We start from the raw sequence: 22,649 nt of genomic DNA, 5'->3' as shown, positions 1-22,649 counted from the left end.
TGGCCAAAATGCCTATTTAAACAAAAGAAGGAAGTGAAATTTCTTGGTACAGATGTAATTTACCAGTCGCTAATGGGAACATCATATAAAGATACTTTGAAATTATATAATGAAAATTAAGCTTTTAGAATGCAGGATTACATGTTCCGGGATCCACTCACTACGGCAGGTAGGCCAACCGCCAACCACTCCCATAATGCCCTTCTTCTCAGCCTTGATAGACATTTATGCGTTACGTTAAACCATGCACCTAGAATGCCCCTCACTAACTTCCACCTTCGTCCTGTCCTACCTCTTTATCGAAGGCTTTGACTACACGATCATTGCACTATAAATATGGGGTCAAATGATATAAAATAAAAAACGATTTAAATATATATACTTAAAAAATACTTGATGAAAGGATGAATGGACCAGGAAAAGTTATATGCACTCTTTATTTGAAATAATGCGTTTAGCCACTAGATGTCACCCTTTTTTAAGCAACAAAGTTTACTTGACAAAGTTTACAACATCAATAGCACTTACATTCCACTATAGGGTAGAAGTTGGTACCATAGGAATTAGTCCCTCTGATATCACATAAAAAGAAGCTTTAACAACAAACAAACGAAGAAACAACAAACAGGCTTTCCTGTAAGAAGGGCTACATGAGTCAGACTGAATTGAGTCGTCAGTCTCCAAAGCCAGGTAGTTAAAATGCAACAATAGTTAATAACATAATTTTCAAAAAAGTTAAAAGCATGGCTCTCATACAAATATAAAATGAACACATATAAAGATCTCAATCAACTCATTAATTAGCAAGGGAGCCAATTAAGATGGTGAATCCAGTACGAGAGAGAATTCAAGGAATAGAGACTTACAAGGTCAGTCTGAACTTGGCAATAGGTACAAAACAGTTTAATGTCCTAAAGGTCACAAGCCGTAATCTTTAAGGCTATGTTTCCTGCTCGAGAGAAATGATCTCTACTAGGCAAAATTCTACAAGTTAACATGCAACTTCACTTTGAGGCAACAAAATACTTAGCCTACATGTATGGATCACCTGTCATGCTTCAGTGGCTATGCTAAGTGCTTTACATGCATCATCCCATTTTAATCTCACAGTAATTGCCTATGAGGTAGATGCTGATGTTATCTTTATATAGAGGCTAGAACACTATGAAATCAAGGACATTCTTCAGGTTATGGACCAGCAAGTGAGTGATCAAGCTGGAATGTAAATCTGGTCTGTCTGCATGGTCTTTCTCTTGGGAGCATAGACTTAACAATTGCTTACTGGGTCTAGAGGATGTTGGGATTCTACAAGATGAGACACATGCAAACACACTACAACCCCTCCACCCTCTCCAGTTCCTCATCCATTAAGGGCAAATAACAGTGAAAGAAATCTGAAGTGCAATAGAGATGCTGTAAAATCAGTTAAACTGCTAACACTTACATTCTCTAGAATTTGTGTAGAATACTTACTACACCCTCGCTTCCCTTTGCTGATTCCTCTATTGCAATTTAAATAAGTGGAGAGTTGGAAATGCTCAAGGTAGTGAGTCTTCACACAAAAGCAAGCAATACCTTATATACCGTCTATATGGAAAACACTTATGCTAGGTAAAATGTTGTCAATGCGGTTTGCTAAAAATGAAACTTTTAAAACATGTATGATATTCCTATAATATACGCTTTATATTCTTTTCAGAGAATTTGGGACAAGGGGAGAAATCTAATGTACTGACAATATACTCAAGGAAGATGTCTGCCTAACAAAATACTTGCCTAAAAAATGCTCTATTTAATTTTAAAACTTTAAAATCTTGTGGAAATTTTAGACATAATTAAATGAGCTATAGAAAATCATCTTAAATTTTTAAGATTTATATGCACAGAATCTCAAAAATGTGAGGTGCTCCAAGCTTTATTACTTATTCAGTTTCAATGCTTATAACGATTATACCACTCAGCCAGTGACTGAGAAGATTCAGAAAACTAATCAAATGTTATTATATTACCTATTAGGAGTCTAGACAGTCTCCTCATCACATACACTCTGATACAACTTTGAAAGGATCTTTTTTACAGAATATTATTTCTTTATCTCCATACCAGATTAAAAACATAGAAACACTTAAGAGTCCCCCAGTCAAATAAAAATGTGTAAATTTGTTGGTGTATCACATTTGCATTTATACTTGCTCTAAAAAAATGGAGTGCTACATAAAAATTGAAAAGTATTTCTTTTTATGTAGTCAGTCTGTTGTTCAGGGTTCAGCTTCTTCAGTTTTCATGGACTATAAAATTTTTTAGGACAGAAGATACTCCTTACAAGACCATCTTATAAGTTTCCAGCTTTAAAGGTAGATGTAGTTTTAATAATCACATACCACTTTTAAGCTCTATTAGGCACAGCTCTAGTTGCCTTTGATTTATTCATCAATGTGAGAAACCTGAAATTTTCTAAAGTCTAATTTTTGAAAAAAAGTTAAGTAGTCTCTTTGCATTAAACCATCTGCTCTGCATGATTACAGGGACTCATTTTTAGCCTTAAAGCTTCCCTTTTGTGATTAAATTTCTTATTCAACCAAGTGAGCTCTTTGGAAACCATTTATTTCCGATAAAGCATATCATTGTTCATAGAGTAGTAAAATAATTATAATCAGTCCAGATTCTTATTGGATAGCATCTTAAGGAGCTCATGTAAATTTAGCATATTATTAATGCAAGTTCATTTATTCATCACCAAAGAAGAATCTAAAGATAGTACTCACGCAGGTTTAATTGTATAGGCATGCTTTTCATGGACAAAGGCACCAGCAAGACCTCCTGCTCCTGTATTTAAATACTGGATTGAAAAAAAAATTACTGGATTGAGAATAAATTAAACTGTGTGGGTTTACCTAAATATGTATGACAAAAGTAAACAATGTAATAATTTGACTTTTTTGTTATGAAACCAACTTTTGACAAGATCAGAATGTGTGACTATTTGAACATTTATAATAAAACAGAATTTGGAGTTACCTTGTTTAAAGAAAAAAAATGAAGCATAGCATTATTAATGGAGAATAAATAGCTATTACTTTTTTAGCCAAATTTTTCCCCAACTAGTAGATAATAGTTCCAGTGACATTTATCTCATTTCAGAGCTCATTCATTTCAATTATTTTGTCACAAAATATTTAAATAATAATAAAAGATTATATTTTTAAAACACCTAAATTAAAATAAAATTGGTTTTATTTCCATGCTCCCTGTCAATTAACTTGTCTTCAAATGTCAATACAAAGTTGATTCCATAAGAATTATCTTTACTTATGTAGAAATTTCACAACATATCAACAAAAAACTCAGATCAATTTGAATTAAGTTCTAAGTGTGGAGCTTTTTTTCCAGAACCTCCTGACTTTTACAGAGCAGCCAGGGAATTGAAGGAATAGTATTCTATAGAGGATGGAATTTAATAACCTATACTATTCTATCATGTGACTCTACAGTTAACTAAAGTCAGAAAATATAGTAATGAAAGAAATGGAGGTAAGTCAAATACTTAAAATTGGCCACTGATCCAGTTTTACATTTAGATTAATGTCAATATGGAATAAAATAATAAAAATATATCAACTAGTTTGTTGATACCTTGTAGGAGCACCAGCAGGCAAAATCAACTCCCCACTCATGTAAGTGGAGTTCAACATTTCCAACTGCATGTGCCAGATCAAAGCCAACCAAACAACCCTGTGGAAGAACATAATAAATTTTGAATTCGCTTAATGATTTGAAATAGTAAAGACAGTATACTTAAGAAAATCTTTGACACACTGCTATACCATAAATATAGTTCATCCTTTGGTACAGTGACTCACAAAGTGTGAGTCACAAAATCCTGGGCATTCCCAAGACCCTTTCAGGTCAAAACAATTTTCATACCATGAAGAAGACATTCTTTGCCTTCTTCACTGTGTTGACATTTGCAATGATAATGCAAAAGCAATGATGGGTGGAATTGCTGGCACGTCAGCACAAATCGAGGTAGTGGAAGCTTGTACTGTCATTGTGTGTCAAAGCCATTCAGTTACAGCATGAAAAAGTTAATTTCACTTATATATCTCCATGATAAAAGTATAAAACTAATACATTTATATTAAATCTCAATATCTTAATTTTCCTATTTTTAAGATTTAATGTGGGAATTATGCATAAGACATTTGACCATATCCTGAAGTAGGATGGTTGTCTCAAAGTAATGCACTTATGCAATTATTTGAGTTGCAAGCTGAATTAGCCACTTTAGCTTACTGGAAACCTGTTTTTGCATGAAAGAGCAACTTATATACAAACAACAGTAAGTCATACTTAGGTATTTGATAGACATATTTTGGAAAATTAAATGAGTCTGTCAATTTAAGGAAAATAACTCACAGGATTTGTTGCCAAGGAAAAAAAGTAGTTTCCAAGATAAAGTAGAATTTTGGAAAACTTGTATCCACTTTTATGAATATGACCATTTCCCAGTATTTAAAGATATTTCTGATGAGTTTAGAAGTAATATATAATTTTTAAAAGAACATATACTGAAATATGTAAATATCAATGTTTGTAAAATATGCATAACAATGAACCAATATTTTCCAAATGACCAACACTTATTGTTATATATCATGCATGGATAAAAGATCTATTCAAAATGAAAGATCAGCCAATGGATTTTAATGTAGCAAAGCATAGAAAGATCAGTGATTTGGTTTCACATTTCATACCACAACTCCCAAGAAGTTCTCACTTGTCAAATTCTGGTGTAGTATCAAAGATTATTCACAATTAACTGAAAAAGCTATTAGACTACTTTTGCTTTTTCTAAATATGTATGTCCAATTTTATTCCTGTGCTTCACAAAGGAAAAAAAAATCAAGAGATTGAATGCAGAAGATATATAAAACCAGTTGCCTTCTATGAAGCCAAATAGTAAAGATCTCTCTATCTATATAAAATATCTGCCAAATATAAAACATTCATTTTATTGTTTCTTTTAGAAACTACAGTTTTCCTTCCCTAACAATATATTATTTATGTCAATATGTAATGGGTTTGCCACTTTTGTCCTAAAATAAGTAAATGTATTTTAAAATTCTGTTTTAATTAGAAATACAGTAAATATAGATAGATAGATATAAACAATATTAAAACCTCTTTGAGGTGATCAATGATTTTTAAGAATATAAAAGGTTTGCATTACTAAAAAGTTTGAGAACTGCTGCTTTAGTATATCCTGTTAACCTGAAAGAGTTAATAAAATTTTCAGTTTATCACTTAATCATGTCATTTAATTTGATCAAGTCTATTCATGCTGTAGTAAATTGCCTTAGTGGTTCCGATTCTGCGTCCCTTCCTGTATCCATGTCCCTTGCCACGTAACTTTTCAGTTCCTTCACTGCGAACAGGGTGCAATTCTCCGCCGCTGGGATCAGTCAGGTGACTTGTTTTGAGCAAAGGACATCAGCACATATAATACAAAGAGAAACTCCTAATCACTTGAGTGATGAGGCTTGCTCTCTCTTGCCCTCTGCCACCTATATGAGAAGGATTTGCTTCGGCCAACCTACTGGCCCAGATGGAAGATGAAAAAATTGTGGATCAGAGTCATCCTCCCCTGGGCTCAGCCTGGATTCTACTCTCCCACATTCTCTTAGTTGGCCAGAGATGCATGATTGACCTCAGCTGAGATTAGCAGGATCCCTGCAACCAAGTCCTGTCTAGATCAGTTGACACAAAGGTGACCCATAAAAATGATGCTGTTTTTGACTCTATACTGTGTTCTTCCTGTACATTGACTTGAGACCCTAACAGTCTCTTACTATCTGACTCTATTCTGTCTCAGTTAATGACATGAATTTTTTAGAAAAGCTGATCGTTAAATGGGGGTGATAGTTCACTTTGCAAACATGTGTTACCTCTGAGTTCTTCTGTTGTTAGCTTACTAAGAGCAAACATAAGAATTACATTCTTAAAACTTGTAGACTTCCTGCAACTTCGAAGAAACACATCTATGGATTGAAGTTTTTGAAGTAAATAATTGCAGAAGGACCAATTTTAAATTGTTCTAACACCTCTTAAGAATAAATAACCCCAAACTGCTATTACAGGTACTTTCCCCAGAACAGAGGGATGCAAACCATGACCTGTTCTTAATGAATAAAGTTGTATTTGAGCACAACAATCTCATTTGTTTAGATATTGTCTTTGGCTGCTTTTGCAAGCACAAATGAATCATTGCAACAGAGACCATATGAACGAAAAAGTCTGAAACATTTTCTATTTTGCCCATTACAGAAAAGATTTGCTGACCCCTGCCCTATAGCATTGGTTTCCATAGAGAAAACTCAATATATTGGAGAGTCAGTTAATTAGAAACCTTACTGTAATGTGGCCAGAACTAGAACATCATAAAAGAAAAAGTTCTTACAGGTATTTTGTTTCTAAAACACAAAAAATGAGCAATACATGTCATAAAAATATGACAGATGCTTCATGCTAGCACAAATTTTTGGAGCAATAGGAAAGAAATACAGTTAATTTCCATCAAGATTTAGAGGTCATCAAAACTTAGGTTTTCAGACTAGGTTCAATAGATATATAAACAGACACATACATATATGCAATTAGTTTGTATTTTAAGATACACTTTTAATATGGAAATTAAATTTTGGGGAAAAAAGTTCTGAATTTAAAATTCTCTTTTTTCTCACCAACACATCCAATTAAAGTGCTTTTTTATGAAGAAATTTTTACAACAACTTCTCTTAGACAAGTTTTTACAACACAACTTTTCTTAGAAAACTCAAGGAATAAAAAGGCAGCACTTTTATTATCAATTATTTATAAAGAATGGCACAATGAAGAAACCATGAAACTTCACCTACCGTATCCTGTTATTAAAAGCCCTGTGGTCACATCTGTGACACGATGTAAAATAATCACTTGTGGCTCCTACAGTATGTTTTAATGCATGTACAATTCTTTCCCCATGGGTGGCAGAGAACATAAATTATTAAAATGTGACTGTTTTTAGGAAATGACCGTAAGATAAACTTGCGTGAGATCATCACAAAGGGATTTTACAAAAGTTTCACTAGATGGCAGCATCTTAAAAATAAAGAAAAAACTAACAGTTCTCCAAAACCTCTGTATAGCCATGCAGTTAACATTTTCATTATTTTACGAATAAGAGTAGGTAAAACAATATGAATGTGTGAAAACAGACCTCACCCTTGAGTGCATACTTTATGTAATTTTAAAAATAGAAATCAAATATTTTTCAACAGATTTTTATTCAAATTACCCACAATTTCTCAGACTCTCATTGATACAAGCACAGCAGAGGTGTTCAGCCACCGTGTCACCTGGCTTTACAGTCAGTCCCCAAACTATGGCAGTAGTCTTCTAACCATTCGGACTACTTCCAGCCTGCCTTCTTCCAATGAACTTTCTAAATAATATATTTGGTTATAAGACGTCCTGTGTCCCTTCAAAGATCTCCCCATTAACTTGAGAATGTAACTCATTTTCCTTGGTATGGCTTTTAAAGACCTTTATGATCTGGTTCTTTCCAGCTTTCCTGTCCCGGGTGCCCTACACCTACTTTCATTTATTTGCATAAACCGTTCTCTGTCTCTGGGGTATTCTTTCCCTCCTCATTTGCCTGGGTAGCTCAAATTTTGATCACAAGATAACTTCCATAGGAAGATACCTTTGCCAAACCCTCTCTCTTCTCTCATCTTACAGCCCTGGTTGCATAAAACTCTTGTAGCAATTTTCCAATCTTAAACTGTCTTCTATTTTTATATAATATGAACTCAAATAATTCAATTGTTGAATAAATAAGTAAAAACACAAAGTCAAAGAATTGTCAATAAATATTCTGTAAACTGAAGCTAAATGTTAAAATATTATTTGATATCTTTTATTTCTGTTTCAATTTTATTGCATAAACCATTTATTCAGGCTTGGCATCTTTTAAAATGAAGTTTCTTGGACAGTCAAAAGTAGTTTAAAATATATTTAAAATCCCTTTCAATAAAACAAGGAATATCATGACTTTTTGTCTTTGCCATCTTTACAACACAATACTAAAAATTTTTCTAACCAGTGGAATAATACACAGGGTCTGTGCTGAGATTTCCAGGTAAAGAGCTAGATCACTGTCTCTCAAATTTAGTTTATTAATTAAAATAAAATATGGAATAGTACAGTTTAATTTTATCCCTTGTAGCATTAAAGTCCTGATAACTTTATTGATTTATTCTATAACAGGTTGGCTTTGGACAGATATTATTAGTTTGTTCTTTCTTCACCAAAAAAAAAAAAAAATCCTATAAATTATGAAGACCATCAATAAGTAGCAAATTTGGTGGGAAAAGGGATAATTATATATTTGTAGCTATACACAGAAATGAAAGTCAGCTTGTATGCATTTGTATGTTCAAATAATTGTTAAAATAATAAAATACTTAAGATAGGTAAGTATAGGTAAGTAACCTTTGTCTTTGAGCCACTTGAGTAAGCACCCAGGTTACTTAGGAGGTACCTGCAAGAGATGCCTGTCACACAGCCTGTGGTCATTCATACATACCAGTTGGGTGCATGTCCAGACTTCAGTGGATGCCCTTGGCAGTGGCATTAGCATCATGGTGGGTAAACTACAGGAGCCTACAAGTCCCTTCAAGGCTAGTAATTGGATACTAGTAATAGGAGTGTGACTTCTCTCGTGGCTGTTTATGGGAACTACAGTTTCCACACCATACTAAAGAGATCTTTATGTATTCTAAATATCACTCCTGTTTTGATATAAAGTCACAGGAAACAATTGAAGAAGTACATTGCTATAAATTTGAACAATATTACCTTAAATAGAAAAACTGATGGGAAAATTTGAGGACAGTGAACAAAAATTTTAAAAAATGATAGGAGTGTGTGTGTATGTGTGTGTTGCTGTTCAACTCTACATAGATGATATGGACAAATGGTGGATTAGCAACAGGTTGGCTAGTTAGCTTTGATCCTGGGATTTCCCAAGGAAGCTCACAGTTAGGGAGGTGTTGAATTGTACTGGGGAGGGTGAAAATGAAGAAGAAGCAGATGAAAGGTGGTAGGGTCTCTTGCCATAGTCTTGAAGCACTAAAATTTGTAAAATTCATTCAAGTGCTATGATTCAAAAGAATCCACAGATGCTAAATTAAAAAAAAAAAAAAGTAATACCCAGTAAAGATCTCTGTAAGAGGGGCCTCTACCATCTCTGTAAACATAGTATATCATTTAAGAGTGAATTTTTATTGTGAAAGTCTTTCCTTTCATCCTAAAATTTATTGTGGCCTTCAAATATCCTTCTCACTTTTTTCCTTTTCATCCAACTCTGGTTATAAGCAGGAACTATGCATTATTTCTTATACTGTGTTTACTCTGCACTTAAAGTCAATATGTAATTTGTATTACAGTTTCCTTCCCCAAATTATTTAATACAGCTGTCTACTATTTTTTTTTTTGTCTACTATTTTTTGAAGTACTATGTTAAGCCTTCACTTATTTATACCAGTAGTTTGATGGGAGTAACTGTTCCTCACTATTAAAGCATAAAACAATACAAAATGAGAATAAACTTTCACAAGTTAAAAGGGACAAAACACAATCTTCCAAGTGGAACTGCAGGGAATATTTTAGAAATCAAGTAGCTTGGCAACTAGAACCAAAACTTAAAATTTTCTGTAAGGCAGAACCTGAATGCTACTCGAAGTTATTTTAGTCCTGAGGCTCTTATAGATAATATATGATACCAGAGAAACATAAGTAATCAGCGTATATACTGCAGGAGAAAAAAAAAAAATACACACAGTATTCCATCCAGGAAGCTAGTGACTTGATAATTCTAACTGTTCATATTAAGTTCAGCAGCAAACAGGAACAGAAACAGGAAAAATTGGGAGGGTAGACAAGATACTACCCTAGACATATGAATTACTCCAAGGTTAAGGTCTAATAATTTCAAATGTATCTTCTATCAAAATATTATTTTAAAATGCAAGTGTACAGAGAAGGATGGTATCACAAATAACCCTTAGCCTACATGATAATTTGAGTAAGAAAGCTCCCCCATTGTCCTAGAGCTATTGATTGATGGTATTTATGCCAAAATGTGTATACAGCGGAGACAACAACCCCTGATAAAGTGAACATTGTTCTGTGCCTCTCATGTGGGCTATTGCTAGGGATTTGGGGAGCCATGACTATACTTCTTGGTTTCCAGAGAGCTTAATTTGGAAAAAGATAAGATATCCAATAAGGGAGAGTTTTGAATCAAGAAAGAGTCTTTCATGACAAAGGCTGTGCATAGATATCAGGGAATTAATTAAATTAAAAACGAGTACCTTTAACTTGAAATCAAAATGAAATCAGAATGAATGCTTTCACTCAGTGACTTAAAAACTCTGGTTTGGATTCAAGGGTAAGCTAAAAAGTGAAAGTGGAATCCATTCTGAAATATTTATTTATTTGTCAACCTGTGCAAATTAGACTAATACAGTATTAGGATTTTATTACCCACTTATATCAAGCCATACTTCCATGTTTTCAGAAAGTATAGTAACTTATTGTTACCCAAAAGAAAATATGAAGGAAGTGTCCTGTTGGAAAAGTAAAGTGACAGGGGGTGGAAATTTGGGAAGAAGATGATGGACACAGGAAAACTAAGGAGCTTGTCTTTGGATGGAAACCTTGGAGTCCTGAATGGGGTGGTAGAACTCTACTCAGGTGCTTAAGATGGCCAACCTAGTGCATTTTTGGAGGCCTTTCTGGGATCTATTTATGTCACAGGAAATGGAACCTGTATGTTTTTTTGAAATTAATATATAACTCAAGGTACCCTTCGTTTAAATTCCAAAAGTGTTTTAGCTGTGGAACTTACACAGCAGGCCAGGTAGCCCATGGGGAACACTGGCAACCAGAGTCTGGAATACTAGCTATGTCCTAATAGCTATGTCCCCTAGTTCTGTGAACAGATGCCTGGAGGAAAATGATAGCTTCCGAACTTGAGTGGGGATTTTTCCCCATACTATCTGACTTCTTCTTGAGTCAATTTGCAATATGTGGTTTTGACCCAATCATAAGGTAAAATGAATTGGAGCATGTATAACTCTGTTTTTTTGTGGTATTAGACTGGATTGATTTTCTAAGACATTTTCATGGATTTGTTTTTACCCTTGTCGAGCATTAATGCAGTCTAAAGCAGTTTTCTATATATATGTCTCTATGTCCCATATGATTCTTTAAAGTCAGACACAGTGGGGTTTTTCTTAATCTATTCTCTCTCTGTCTCCCTTGCTCTCTCTGTCTCTCTCTCTCCCCCTCTCAAATCCTGGAAACTGATGTTAAGTGAGGGGTCAATATACCTGTGAAACAATGAAATTTCTTGAGAATACTCTGCAACTCAGCTACCATTAGAAGGTTCAGTGGACTTCCTGTTGAAATTCTCCCTATTGTCATGTAGATTAGCTTCCCAGTCATATAGGAGTTTGTAAGCTCTTAATTAGAGGGAGGGCACCTGCAAATACATCTAAAGGCTCTGAAGAGCTGCTAACAGGAATGACAATGGGGTCATCATTGGTGGAAGCTATTGCCAATAGAACTACCTAAGAAACCCATCAGAAGGAGACCCACCAGTGTCTTGGGGCATGTCTTAAAGAGAGCGGTTGGGAGGAGTGGGTTAGAGGTTCCGAGTTGGGCCACTATTGAATGCTGGCACTGAATAGAATCTTATTCAGCAATAATTCTGTTTCTTATACTTGACATCTAGGGGCAAAGTAAAAATTGTGGTTTTCAATATTCTCTAAACTGAAGAGACAATTATATCGACCATAAAGACAAAGGTTTCAGGCTCCCATGGAAAAAAATAACCAAGAAAGGGGGCTATATATATTTTCTTTGACTTTCCAAATGTTGAGACCTCTTTGCCCTTACACAATCAGTTTACAAATATAAAAGGAGAAAATGTAGTGGAAAGAGAGGTATGGTATCGGTGCCAGACTCCAAGTCCAACCTTTACTGGCTAGCTAAGTCAGCTTGAGCAAGTGCTTAACTTCTCTTGGACTCAGTTTCCTCAACTGAGCCATGGGAAAAGCTCCCTATTAGGGTAGCTGAGAATATTGTAAATACTACATGCCAAGTGCCTGAAGCACAGTAGGTCATCAGCAGCACCTAGTATTATTCACATCTGTACAAAGCACTATTGCAGAAACTAGATTCATCCTTTTAGCCTGGCTTTTTAAAAGTAAATATTGATGAGACTGGCAAATCCAGAGATGAGAAGTATAAAGTGGGGAGCATTAGGAGCATTTTGCTAGTGAAATTTAAGGAGGGAGGTATCAGTTAAGAAGGTGTGAGACAGAGCTAAGAGCTAACAGCTACATGGGGAGAAAGAGTAAAGGATTTGAGAGAGAAGAAAAGCAAAAAAAAAAAAAAAAAAAAAAAAAAAAAAAAAAAACAACAACACCCTTGAGACCCTAAAGTGTTGTGTAATTTACAGGTAGAAATGTCTTACTATCTAATAGAGTGTGCTTTCAAGAGTAAATTTCAGCTATTTCTTTTACCAGGAAAAAACAGCAATTGTCTCCTCTGTTTATGGTCAGAAGTAAGTACAAAACCAAAGAAGAAAAATAAAACAAATCAAGCAACACTGTTCTCTTCTGGAGTCTTTCTCCAGCTGGCAAGGGTCTCACACAAAATATAGTTTGTTTGATTTATTTCAGATACTCAAGATGGGAAAAATAGCTCAAGGTAATTTTTCAAGCTTAATTTAGTTCATTTAATATTTAATAACTTAATGGAGTAGTCTGCACGCCCTAAGTGTGTCAAAGAGTAGAAATGGAGTTTGAAAAAGAACTCAAATTTTACAAGTATTTTAATTTTTAGAGCAATTGACCATTATAAGTAATTCTTCAGAATTTTCTGATTCTAATTAAATGGGAGCACAGTTATGTCTTTTATGCAATGTGTGATCCATAAAGTCAGCCTAATCCATTCTTGCTGATAACACACATTTATCCATTCATTGGCCAAACAGGTATGCATTTAATGATAAATGACTATGTATGTGTAAAGCACTAGTATAAGCCTGTGCAGTTTGTAGGGTCCACCCTCAATCAGTCATTGAACACACTACTGACAAAAGCTTTCTAAATTTCATAGTTAAGATAGGCATAGAAATAATTACAAGATATTGCAAAAGAGGACCAATAATACATTTTCCATCATGCTATGGAAATACAGCAGGAAGACAGACTTAGCCTGACACAGAGGAGCAAGAAAAATGTTATGATGAAGGTCAAGGGTCACCCCCTCATGTTTCTACAGGAGTTAGTCAATAAATATATGAGTTGGGCCTATAAGAAATACTCCACTTTACCGTTTTTGGTAAGAATGCTGCAATGTAAGCAGAAATATATACACCAGCTGTCATTCTGCTTCAGTGCTGAGGTCAGTAGGTAGACATGGGAGTTGTGTTGAAGAACTGAAGTCCCATCTAATGGGCAGAGCTATGATTCAGGCTTGCCACTTGTTATCCTACAAGAAAGATGGTCTAGTGTTGCCAAACCTGTAATTTGAAGCTAAGAGTTTTTATATGAAATCTCTTGATCTGTCATTATTGGCATGTGATTAAAAAAATTTAAATGTACCATGTTTGCATATACAAAGAGGGTTAAAGCAAATCTCTAGGACAGATCATAACCTGTGAAGCAGATAGTGGTTGAGCTGAGCTGGAGGAACAGAATCTTCATATGTGGGAATTCTAGGAGGAGGGAAAGCTAAGAATAAAGGCCTAGAGACTGAAAGTATGACATCTGGACAGAAAACATGCAACACATTTGGTTTAGTTTAACTATTAGTATATGAAGGAGAGCAGAAGAAAATACGATACTGATAACTTAAGTATATGCACAATCATAAAAGGCTGAAGTGGTGTTTTTTTGTTTTTGTTTTTGTTTTTTGTGGTACGCGGGCCTCTCACTGTTGTGGCCTCTCCTGTTGCGGAGCACAGGCTCCAGACTCGCAGGCTCAGCGGCCATGGCTCACGGGCCTAGCTGCTCGGCGGCATGTGGGATCTTCCCGGACCGGGGCACAAACCCATGTCCCCTGCATTGGCAGGTGGACTCTCAACCACTGCGCCACCAGGGAAGCCCCCAATTAATTTTGTTTTTAAATTGTGTGGGCTGTAATTGTGATTATTATTTATGGATAATTTAGGCAACTTATAGTTAGGTCTAAGAGATGTTTGTACTCATACCCAGTAGAGAGTGACACATAACAAGGTAGAAGCTAATAAAGCAAAACACAGGTTTGCAAAATTCAGTCTTCTTTTTCGCTGTCATTTGCATTTCAATTTTCAGTAGGCTAAAAGAAAACTAACATGCCAGCATCCATATAAGGTAGAGTAAGATAGTATAAAAGATGTGATAAATAAGGGAATCAATCATTCATTCACTCAAAAAATATTTATTTGGCACCACTGTCTGCCAGGCACCATGAATTCCAGAGTGCTGTAGGCCATTTTATGTGGCATTGGAGAGGGAAGGTAGAAAGCAAGCAGTTGGCACTGAGTTTTTTTAGGGATAAGATTATTAAAATTTTTATCAGTCCATTACCCAGACTTTAAAGTTTTCAGTCCAGTCTATTGAGTCCTAACCATGCTGCTTAGATTATTGTTTTCTTTTATAATCTAGAGTAGAAGTGTCTAATGAGAGTCTTTCATTTAAAGTTCTTAATATTTCACTTTCTAAGGATTCATTATTTTTTTGTAGGTTGGATATGCCAATGTGATTTTTTAATATATTGATAACGTTTACTGATTACTTACAATGCACTAAGTACTAAGTGTTTTAGGAATAGTTCCTTGTTTTTCAGTAGAACAAACCAATGAAGTAGGCACTTTTACCTTCCCCATTTGTTAAGTGGAGAAATTAAGTCATATTGGTAAATGAATTAAGCCATTTAAACTATGCTAGAAACTAATGGAAAGATGTGGGTTCAAGGCCAGGTCTGGCTCTGTCTCTACTACCTAAACATTTCATTCATGCAAATGCTATACTGCATTTCAGAATAAGTATCCTACTCCATCAGCAACCAAAAATGCCTGAATTCCAGGTGTGGCAAGGCTAATAACTGTCCTTCTTAAGCACACAAATATACTTAATTTCCCCAAAATGACCATGTGTTAGTTGAGGGAATATAAGTGGAAATAATTTTTTTCATTGTTAAGCTAATGTTTTTAAGATGTTAGTATTCCCCTTTAAATCTGTTTATCCCATTTCTTTGGCTGAATAGTGACAGAAGCTCTAGGGTATGAAAGCCATAGGATACAACCCTGAACCACTGGTAACCTGAATCATTGCACTGGAGAAAGCTAATCCCTGACTGCTGCATGAGCAACCAAAAAAAAAAAATCTATCACAGTGAAGGCATTTATGGCTCTATTTAATTGTTACCAAGACTTAGTCTACCTTATACACCAAGAATTTCCATTGACAGTAATTTCTAATTACCTATTTCTTATCATAATTCAACTTGAGAAATTATAATTTGTGGGGAGCCTATTCATTTCACCAGATGATATAGATTTTCTCTTTATTTTGCTCTCTTTATATTTCATTATGGAGCCTAATCAATCTTCTACGAATTTTTTCAAATGCTTTGTGAAATGAGGCAAAAAAGAAAATAGAAGAAAGAAAAAAAGAAGGGAGGGAGGAAGGGAGGAAGGAAAAAAGGGAGAAAAAAAGGAAAAAAATTAAAGAGGGCTAGAAGAGGAAAGAGGGAAACAGATTAGAAACAGTGATGCTCCATGGGGTTGTAATTGGGAAATGCAAGAAGTACTGTCGGTAAATTAACCCCAACCCCTCTTCTCAGCCTCTCTCTACTATAGGGCCATAAAAGCTAAAAACTCCTTTACTCATGCTTCTTTGAAACTACTACTTCAGAAGGCATAAACAGGAAACTGCTAGGTTTTTCTGGGAAAGACTTTGCACTTTGGATGAAAGGGACAGATAAAGCTATACTGCTACTTCTCCCTTCGTCTTTCTCTCTGCTGTAAATAGAATTGTGCTATCTGGATTTGGGACAACTCTCCTTGTGACCATGACATGAAAAGACTGAAGAAAATCTAAGAAAGCCCTGGAGATGTCACACAAACACTACTCAGTTGCTGAGTGCATCCTAGCAGCCTCCTGCCTCAAGTCTTCTGTGGTGAGAAAAGTAAATCCCTAACCTTTGGCTAATTTTTCTCCAGGATTTTGTTTCTTGCAGCTGAAAACCTTCATAAGTGATTCAGGAATATTAAAGGAAAGACTAACCCTGAGGGTAGAATTAAGAAGTGATTGGTTGAAAAGGTAAAGAACAGGAAGATGTCAGAGTTGAGTCTAAAGGTCTATAAGCATGGTGGCATGAAACAAACAGTAGGGATATTCTGGAGGGAGACAAGTCTGGAACATACTGATCTCAAGGTGCATATAGGACTTCAAGATGTAATAGGCAGATGCTCATAAATAACAATTTTCAAGTGTGTGAGTAGCCTGTAGCTTTTACTTGACAGTGAGAGCTGAGTCGTGGCAGTGGTTAAAAATCTTTAGGGATAGTAATTTAAAGGACAATGTGGAACATTCAGTGAGTGTAGACAAAAATAAATTATTAGTAGAAATAAGTAATAGTATATGAAAAATATATAAATATAGAAGTAAGGCAGAGCTCCAGGATGGTAGGTTGGCCAATAATATAAAATTAAGTAGATGGCTTCTAAGACAAAATATGAAAGTGTGTCTTCAAACTGATGTCTCTTTTCACATGCTGGCCTTCCCTTATAATATGGCCCTCTAGCCTGATCTTATGCTTAATTTTCCTTGGCCTCTCACACTTGCCACCATCCCAGGGCTTCTCCTCAGTTAAAAAAAGTCTCAGCATTCCCTAAATTCATTATGTGAGTCAGAGCCATCCTACCAACTGTTCTTTTATTAATTTATTTATTTTTCCTTTTAGATGATCACTAGAAATCTTGTATTTTCTCTTTCCATCAGAGTCAATTTCTATACCACTTAGAACAGAAAGACAGATAACCAAATACAAAACTGGGCAAGACACTTGAATAAGCATTTCATGAAAGAAGATTCTGAGACAGCTAGTACACATTTGAAAGATCCTCAACCTCATCAATAGTCAGAGAAGTGCATATTAAAACTACAATGAATTATTATTACAAACTAATCAGATTTGCTATTGGTGAGAATGAAGAGCAACAGAAACTCATACATGCTAGTGGGAGTATATGACAAATTGATACAAACCTTTGGAAAGTTGGCATTGTTGATTAGGATTTAACATATACATACTTTATGTTCCAAGGATTCTAATTCTAGGTATATATTTAACAGAAATGGGTATGAAGGCATACCCAAAGAAATTTATAAGAATGTTTGCAGTAGAATTTATTGTAATGGCCCTCAAATGGAAATGAAACTCAAATATCTATTCTGATTAGAATGGAAAAAAAAATAAATTGTGATCTATTTCATACACTATAATAATATAGTGAAGTGTAAAGAAAAACAGGCAAAACTGCTACATACAATATGGATGAACCTCACAAATATAATAGCAAATAAGCAAGACACAAAATAATATACGTTAATCCATTCATATACAGTTTAAAGATGAGCAAAGCTTATATATTTTATATATATATATATTTTATATATGGTTAGAAGTCAGGAGAGGAGGTAATAGGCAGTATCTGGGAGAAGGAGGATTCTGAGTGTTATAAATGTTCTAGAAGTTTCTTGATGTGGGTGATGGCTATAAGGGTTCAAAATAATTCATCAAGACACTTATGATTTCTGCTTTTTTTGGTATACATGTATTTCTTTAATAACATGTTTTTCAAAATTCCTATCCCCACTTCCCTTTCATGAGAAGTTTCTACAGAATCTACTCTTGTTGACTTTTATTAATCCATCATTTTTGGTTCCAACCATACTTCTGGAAACTTTCATCTTTTTTATGTCACTTAGCCATTCCTAGCAGTGGCTCTTTTATGACTTTTTTTCCCCTTGAATTTCCCAACTCTTTCTTGATTGACACCTTTAATTTTCTCTTTGTCTCTCTCTTCAGCTTTATCTTCATAGACCACCCAAGAGAGCTATATAAGTCTACATTATAAAGAATTTTTCTAAATCTCCATTGAGAATGGAGGGGATTGTCTAGCCAGAGTATAAATGTCTGTTAAAATAATTTTGATAATGGATACATTGAAGTCTGCTAGATCGCCATTTCACTCACATAGTATCCATCACTCCTGTGCAGTTACATTTGTATGGAACTGCTAATTCCTACCTTCCTTTCTTTGACTGAAAACTCAATGAGAGTTTTACCTGGTAGGCACTTACCATATTTTTTACGTGAAAGAAAGCTTGCAAAATACTGAGAGAATGGTTTTAGTAAGCAAAGTAGTTAAGAATAAGAATTACAGGGCTTCCCTGGTGGCGCAGTGGTTGAGAGTCCGTCCGCCTGCCGATGCAGGGGACACGGGTCCGTGCCCCGGTCTGGGAAGATCCCACATGCCGCCAAGCAGCTAGGCCCGTGAGCCATGGCCGCTGAGCCTGCACTTCCGGAGCCTGTGCTCCGCAACGGGAGAGGCCACAACAGTGAGAGGCCCGCGTACCGCAAAAAAAAAAAAAAAAAAAGAATTACATATAACATCTACTAAACAAGTTTATTTTGCTTTTTAATGGGAAATGAAAGGAAATGTATATTTAAGCCACTTTCTATAACTTCATATTTGTTGAGGACAGTGGAAGGTGGGAGGGAACCACCATTTAACAGTAGAATGTGTACAATCCAAGAGATATTTTATACCCTTCATAATCAACACTGCATTTATGAAGTGGGTCCTGTTATCCCAAATTAACAGTTTTGAAAACAGAAACTCAGAAAAGTCAAGTAACTAGCTTGCTTGAGATCATGTAAGAATTAAATGACCTAGTCAAGATATGAATTTCAGACTGAGTGATTCCAAAACCCATGATCTTTCTTCTTTACCATCCTGCCTCATTTCTATGAAGTTTAATGAGACATGCATGTATACTAAGGCAATCAGGGACTTCTGATTACTTGCATAACATTTTAAAATATATTTTATTGGCCTCCCTTTATTTTGGTGATTAACATTTAATATCTAAATTAAGAAGACATTATCTTTATATCTTTTGTAATGCACCACTGTCACAGTTATCCATCAAACCAGTTGGAAGTCTTGGTTGGAAATTCCCAGAGACTTCTGATAACGGTGCTAAATTTCTTTTCATTAGTTCCATTCATTAACTTCAATAACTGAGTATATTAACTAGATATCACACATATATTAATCCCATAACTTATTAATGTTCAGAGTATAATTCAGTTGTCACCTTCTTAAATACATGATTTGATTGCTGAATCAAATAGAACTGTTATTTAAAGATTTTAAATACAAACTGTAACTGTTTAATGTTGTTCCTCTGATTTCTTTTTTTTTCCTTAGGCACACAAATACTAAAAACACTTTCTTACAAGCACTTATATATAAAGAGCTACTCTTTCACAATAGTCAACTATGTAAGTGTTATTCAGTAGTATTGAGGGAAAATTGCTTGTTATAGGCAGTATAATGGCTTCCTAAAATAAACTGGGTAAAACTCCATCTACTGATAAACTTTTATTCTCCATCTCCCCTTTTTCAGGTAATAGTGTTAATGAGCATGGATTATATATAGAATGAGTTATAGTAATGACAAAGCACCAGAGTTGAGCTTCTAACAGTCCTAGTATATAGTTACTATCCTAAGTATTGTCTGCTTCCTGCTGACTGAGCAGCTCTGTACCAATGACATCACTTATAGGAAGCTCACCTATACTGCTGATTAGAGGTAGACATTGGGAGAGCAGATGCTAATAAGGAAGTAAGACCACAAAAGTGACAAAAAGAGGTTTAAATAGAGATGCCTAAGGCAAAATATATATATATATATTCTAAAATATATTTAATATATTATATATATATGTCATATCATATATATGTCATATATCATATATATGATATATATCTTACTCTTTTTTTAAACTCTTTAAATAATTTTACACAGACACAAACAAAGGTATTTTACTAGAAGTGCAGTTGAATACTCCTATAGAGTGATGTTCTGGACAAGGGGCAAAGGAGGAAATGACGTACATACCTTTGCTTGTCCGGCTTTTGTGATGGCAGGCATATTAAAGAGCTGGCCAGTATAAAAATGCAGACCACTGAACAGGATCACTGCAATAGAGTCACCTTCATTCTCAATTACTTCAAGGATATCCTCTAATCTCAGTGTTTCTTCCCCCTAAAGTCACGTTAGACACAAGTTACATTATATCCACAATAACAAATTTGTCCCTTTACATTTCCCAATCTAAAATTCACCTTGAGATCTTTCCTACCGTAAGAAAAATCAAAGATTTTTTTTTTCAAATAATCTTCAAAAATCGGGCAAGAGCATGTATTTGAATATCTTTTTGTTATTAAAAAATGATAATAAAATAGTAAAAAAGGGGTTTATAAAGTATCTTTGCAAAACCCTACTGCTTGATTTTATTCTTCAGTTTTTCACTTAATCTTTACTATTTACATACTTATAGATTGTTTCCTTCTTACTCCCATCAAATAAAATACCAGAAAGTACAGGATGTCCATAAAATATTAAATATCAAGGCAAATTTCTTGGAAATTAGTATTTTACTTATCAATCTAATATCATTTTTTCCAGAAAAAAAAGGCACATATACATCATTCATCTGAGTGTAACTTAACCAATATTTTCTATTAGTTTAAGAGTAAAATCTCCTCCATACCAATCTAAAGATCAAGATCCAAACATGAAGAAAATATCAATAAAACTCAATATTATCAAAGTTACTTTCCCCCCACAACTCCCCACCTAAGACTAGTGATCAGTGACTTTCTGAAAATTGTGAATGAAATTAGGTTTGGTCTTATAAACAACTTGAGTGAAAATAACTCACTTAGATATACATAGTCTATTTGTATCCTGATAATTCTCATCTATTTATGAAGTCTTCATGAATTTTCTACAGTGCTAAATCTGACATGATTAGGAGGTCAAAGCATCATTAACTACATTAATATGTGGGGAAAACTCATTAAGGCATTCATGAATTTTCCTTCAATTATTTTTAATTTTTGGTAATGTACTATTTGCCAGTTACTGTATCCCACATTAGGCATATATAATATGTATCACAAATATAATAATACTCTAATTTCTGCTAATAGTCTAAGACTTGTTTAAAAAATGATAATCTATAAAAATAGGATTGACAATGAAATCTTTGAATTATTAAGTGATGCATACTTTATACATAAAGAGAAGGATTTCAGTGATTCTAAGAAAAAATTCAGAGTAAAATTAATAATATCATAACCCCAAACTCTTTTTTCCCTTAGAAGAAGCTAATACAGTTTGTCCACCATAATTTCAAAAAAGTAAGGAAAGTGTTATATCTACTAATGCTTTATTTCTTTAAAGAATCAGTATTAAGCAAATAAGAAATATATATTTCAATGATAGATATGATTCTCTCTCATGTTGACGTGCTCTAATCCAGTAATGCTAAAGAGTGGTCCCCAAATTATGATTAACTCATACAGCTCTACAACATTTGTCACTTTTATTATTTTTTTTAAATATTGAGTATATTTCCCTGTGCTATACAGTAGGTCTTGTTGGTTATCTATCTTATATATAGTAGTGTGTGTGTTAACCCCAAACTCCTAATTTATCCCTCCCCTCCGCCCTGTCCCCCCGCCTTTCCCCATTGGTAACTGTAAGTTTGTTCCCTATTTCATTTTATTTATTTATTTGGCTGCATTGGCTCCTGGTTTCAGCACACAGGATCCTTGTTGTGGCATGAAGGATCTATCGTTATGGAGCGCGGGCTTCTCTCTAGTTGGTGGCAGGCGGGCTTAGTTGCCCTGCAGCATGTGGGATCCTAGATCCCTGACCAGGGAGCAAACCTGTGTCCCTTGCATTGGAAAGCAGATTCTAAACCACTGGGCCACCAGGGAAGTCCTCACTTGTCACTTTTAAAGTAAAAACTTGTGATATATTAGTGGCTATGCTCATTTTTGCTGGAAATAAGCAATTTATGTATAACATATGAAACAGATGTTGTTCCAAAGCTGTGAGAACTTTCTATTCCATTAATTTATTGCATGTTGGCAAATAGAAGTGAATAGAGTAGACCTTTAATTTCTCAAATTAGTTCTGGGTTGAAAGAAATAAATGTTCAAACATTTATATATAGAATGGTTTAACAGCCTGGGAGCATGGTACATATGTGAGACCTAAAATTTATTCTGTGTGGATCTCTTGGTGCCAAAATTACACAAGATGCAGGGTTTATAGGTCAAAACCTGCACAACTTAGCCTTATATCTTTATTAATGTAAAGTGCACAGTATTTTAGACCTTGAACACATGGTCAAGCCTGACTAGGTATTTCCTTCGTTGTCTGTTTAAATATAAAGGAATCTCA

At 34.7% G+C, this 22,649-nt stretch overlaps 1 protein-coding gene across 1 annotated transcript in view; it reads right to left on the bottom strand.

The window, feature by feature from the left end:
* Window positions 1-22,649, bottom strand: part of KYNU (kynureninase) — a 100,317-nt gene that overhangs the window by 32,991 nt on the left and 44,677 nt on the right. Inside the window, 3 exon segments of the mRNA XM_082629799.1 lie at window positions 2,766-2,839; window positions 3,634-3,732; window positions 20,292-20,438. Coding sequence (XP_082485925.1) covers window positions 2,766-2,839; window positions 3,634-3,732; window positions 20,292-20,438 — 320 coding nt within the window.

The sequence above is a fragment of the Mesoplodon mirus genome (assembly GCF_964341445.2).
Source record: "Mesoplodon mirus genome assembly, chromosome: 8".
Classification (NCBI taxonomy): domain Eukaryota; kingdom Metazoa; phylum Chordata; class Mammalia; order Artiodactyla; family Ziphiidae; genus Mesoplodon; species Mesoplodon mirus.
Note: the sequence above shows the minus strand (reverse complement) of the source record. Positions and strands in the feature narration are given on the sequence as shown.